This window comes from Tupaia chinensis, unplaced genomic scaffold (assembly GCF_000334495.1).
Source record: "Tupaia chinensis unplaced genomic scaffold, TupChi_1.0 Scaffold149658_1, whole genome shotgun sequence".
NCBI lineage: Eukaryota > Metazoa > Chordata > Mammalia > Scandentia > Tupaiidae > Tupaia > Tupaia belangeri.
In genome coordinates this window covers 877,934-882,010 of record NW_006209503.1, presented here as the reverse complement: position 1 = coordinate 882,010, position 4,077 = coordinate 877,934, and the positions used below count along the sequence as shown (strand labels likewise).

Here is a 4,077-nt window from a genome sequence, read left to right as displayed (position 1 = left end):
AAGACGCGCCTGTTGCTCTTCCCCACTGTACAAGAGGGCCGTGAAAGAGCTGCGAGCAGGACACTGAGGAGAAGCAGCCTGAAGCCAAGAAGGCTGATGCCGGTGGCAAGGTTAAAAAGGGGGACCCCAAGGCTAAAAAGCCCAAGAAGGGAAAGCCCCACTGCAGCCGAAACCCATCCTAGTCCGGGGCATCAGCAGATACTCCTGGTCTGCCACGTATTCCAGGAAGGCCATGTACAAGAAGAGGAAATACTCGGCCACCAAATCCAGGATCGAAAGAAAAAGAAGGAGAAGGTTCTTGCGACTGTCACAAAACTAGTTGATGGAGACAAGAATGGTGGTACCTGGGTGGTTAAACTGCGCAAAATGCCTAGGTATTATCCTACTGAAGATGTGCCTCAAAAGCTGTTGAGCCACAGCAGAAAACCCTTTAGTCAGCATTTGAGAAAGCTGCGGGCCAGCATCACTCCTGGGACCATTCTGATCATCCTCACTGGATGCCGCAGAGGCAGGAGAGTGGTTTTCCTGAGCAGCTGAGCAGTGACTTGCTACTTGTAGGTGGACCAATGGTTCTCAATCGAGTTCCACTGCGTAGAACACACAAGGAATTTGTCATTGCCACCTCCACGAAAACTGATATTAGCAAGGTAAAAATCCCAAAGCACCCTACCGATGCTTACTTCAAGAAAAAGAAACTGCAGAAGCCCAGACACCAGGAAGGTGAGATCTTTGACACAGAGCAGGAAAAATACGAGATTTCAGAGCAGCGCAAGATTGATCAGAAAGCTGTGAACTTGCAAATTTTACCAAAAATCAAAGCTCTTCCTCAGCTCCACGGCTACCTGTGATCCGTGTTTGCCCTTACAAATGGAGTTTATCCTCACAAATTGGTGTTCTAGATTTTTTGCCAAGAACTTAATTAAATAACTGATCATGAAACGAAAAAGTGCTTGTTGAGTTACGCGTAACTACTATGATGACGTAGTAGCTTCCAACGTGCCAAACGCTGGCCTGCTTTCCCCGTGGGTGACTTCTGAGCCTAGTACTGCCATGCACACATTTCACAGGTATGGCTAGTGAGGCTGGCAGTGGGTAAGTGACTTCCCACGTTCTTTAGCTGTTCATGAAAAGACCTACAACGAGGCTTATTGCTGCAGTGTCTGTGCTGATGAAAAGAATTCTAGTTTAGGTTCCAGTACAGGTTCTGCCATTCATGCATTCATGATTTGGTTTAGGTGTTCCACCTTTCCAAGCCTCAGCTTTCTCGCCTGGGAAATATGTTGCGTGCATTTATATTTTTTAAAAAATTTATTAATTTTTTAAAAATATTTATTTAATGTTATTATTATTTTTTAATATGACAAGAGAATGAGAGAGAAAGAGAGAGAGAGAGAAAGTGAGAGAGCAAGCCACCAGGTCAGAGACTCGAACTGTGGTTGAACATGTGGAAGTCCAGCACCTTAACCACCGTGCCACCTGCCAGCCCCTGCGTGCATTTGCTAGATTAGCTTTAAGTCTGTAAGTCTGTGTACTACCACCAAACGACCCCCAGTGCCATCACTTAGCTTTCTATGAGCATAGTCAGCAAATGAGAAAAACGATTTTCCACTCTTTATAAAAAACCTGTATGTTTCATCATAATAGCTAATCACAGTCAATATGAATGAGCAACACAAATCATTATATGTAAGTTTAACGTAAAATTAGAAGTAAAGTTTTAAATAAACATAGAGACATTAAGTGCCTTACTTCTGCCTTGGCCTGGAGGAGAAAGGCACCATTCTTTGAACCCATTGGACACATTTCCACTTCCAGTTAAGATCTTTGGTCCCCCTGACTAATTTCTCATCAGAAAAGGTTACAGATAGTCCTCTTATCTACTAGTGCAGCAGTTCCAAAAGTGCATTTGTACACTCATGGCAGGTCTCACAGAAATCTCTCCGGTAGTCCAGTAAGTGCAGAGAAACGCTGTTTAACCAGGTTTCTTCGCACCGCAGCCACAGAGAGCCTTCCACATGCTCGTTTGTGTTGAGGCTCCGTATGACTGCATGGAGGGATGCATCGGTTCTGAAATGTACTTAAACACAGGACGTCTGGCCAGGGCGGGAGGTGGGGTGGGGTGAGAGGTGGAGGTGGATGGAGCGTTGCTCATCTCAGAGATGAGGGCCCATGGAGTGCCTTCTGGGACAGCCTGATCTAGAGCTTTCTTTCCTGTCTTGGCCCTTCTTACTCATGACAAACTACTGCTGACGTGCGTGTTTTTCCAAAATAGAAAGTTTGTAAGTGATCATTGCTTTACACATCCCGACAAGTAGAACATTCCTAAATTCCAAACAGAAGCTGAGAAAGGGAGGAAAGAGCCCCAGGCAGGTGCTGCCAGAGTTCTATCCCGCCTGCCCGTCATTATCCACCCACTAACAGCTGTGCGGGGTGGAGTCTCGTCAGGGGTTTGCTTCCATACAGACTCACAGAAAGAGGAATACGTTTGGAGTATGATAGGAGAACTTTTGATAGCGCATTAGCTTTTTCTCCCTTGAATAAAGCCTTTGTATTGGGACCAGCAAATGGTGTAATGGTTACATCAATGGGCTCCCCCATAGTCGACTACAGTTCGAGTCCCGGACCTGGTGGCTTAATACTCATGCTGGGCACATGTGCATGTGTGCCCAAGATCTTCAAAAGAGACTGGAGGATGGACTGCAGTGTGGCCATTCACCCTGGGGGGTGATTTCTCACTTTCTGTCTCTCTATCTCTCTGGTCTCTCTGGTAAGTGCACATGCCCTATACCAAAAATCTCTTTCCAAAAATTAATTAAAGGCTTCGTTTTAAAGTAAACTAAAGGAGGCACAGGACACGTCCCCTCCAGATGCCCACACTGTGTCGGTAATCTCACCTGTAGGTGACTCAGCGGTCAAGCTGCCTTCCTGATCTAACGAAAGCGGTGAACACGGGGGTGGGGGGGCAGTCAGCCTGAGGTCTGGACTTGCTGAACAGCACCAGGACTCCTAGCCAGGCTTCCTGAGATACCTATAAGTGTAGCCATGGAGATCGCTGCAGGGAAAGTGCAGGCGGAGGTGGGCGGAGGTGTCAGAATAATGATGATGCTGATTGAGGTGGAGACATGGACTCAAACCAGAAACCAGTCATGACCCCCCTATGAGCCTTGGACGAATGTCTATTTTGATTTACTGGAAAAAGGTTGAGAAACTAAGTGTGTTTACACACACAGCTATGAGCTTGCTCAAGGGTCCAAGGTTAGAAACATTGGCAAATCCTATCCAAAGTACTGACTCAGGGAGACCAAGGCTGAGAATTCAAGGTGATAAGCTGGGACACAGTATTTCAGACCCTGGTCAGCCATTCAGACTGCAATCACAAACTGCCCCACCCTTCCTTAAAGTGCTCCACAAGGTGGCCTGTCCCTCAGCTCCACACACTGACCCTCTGCGCCTGGTCCCGACAGGATGTGTGTGCTCCTACCCCTGGCACTCTGTGCCCTGGTCGCGAGCTGCCAGGCTGTGTCTCCACCCCAGCAGTCTCTCGGTCCTTTGCCTCTGCTCTCCCGGGCCTGCAACGACGTAGATGTCCTGGGGGTTGCAGGACTCGCCCTGCAGGACATCAACAGGGACAGGAAGGACGGCTACGTGCTGAGCCTCAACCGAGTGAATGATGTCCGGGAACACAGACAGGCAAGTACAACCCCCTCGCTGGGGCAAGCATTTGGAAAAGCTGCAGAGACTGACCAGGGTGGGACCCAGAGACACATGTTCTCAGGCACCTTCCAAATTGTAGCCCTGTGAGAACCTTGCTCTCTCTACCAGGGGGTGCTACGATGCTCTTGTTGGAAACAAGCACTAAGAGTGACCCTGCTCTGACACTTGTCTAGTGGTCAGTGGTCTGTAAAGCATCTTTGCAAACGTTGCGACCTTTGGCTCTCTCGTACAGCAAAGGCTCACTGTCCAGTCTTCAGGGGTTTCCGTTTCATGTGACATGGTGCGTTTCTCCATCCTTCACAGAACGGCCTGGGATCTCTTTTCTATCTCACGCTGGACGTCTTAGAGACCAGCTGCCACGTG

The 4,077-nt window shown here is 48.2% G+C and overlaps 1 protein-coding gene across 1 annotated transcript in view; it reads left to right on the top strand.

The window, feature by feature from the left end:
- Positions 1-3,329: 3,329 nt before the first annotated feature.
- The window catches only part of FETUB (fetuin B), a gene marked incomplete in the record, with an annotated part of 8,925 nt that continues 8,177 nt past the window's right edge, over positions 3,330-4,077 (top strand). Inside the window, 2 exon segments of the mRNA XM_027769452.1 lie at positions 3,330-3,690; positions 4,018-4,077. Of these exon segments, the coding sequence (XP_027625253.1) occupies positions 3,466-3,690; positions 4,018-4,077 (285 nt within the window).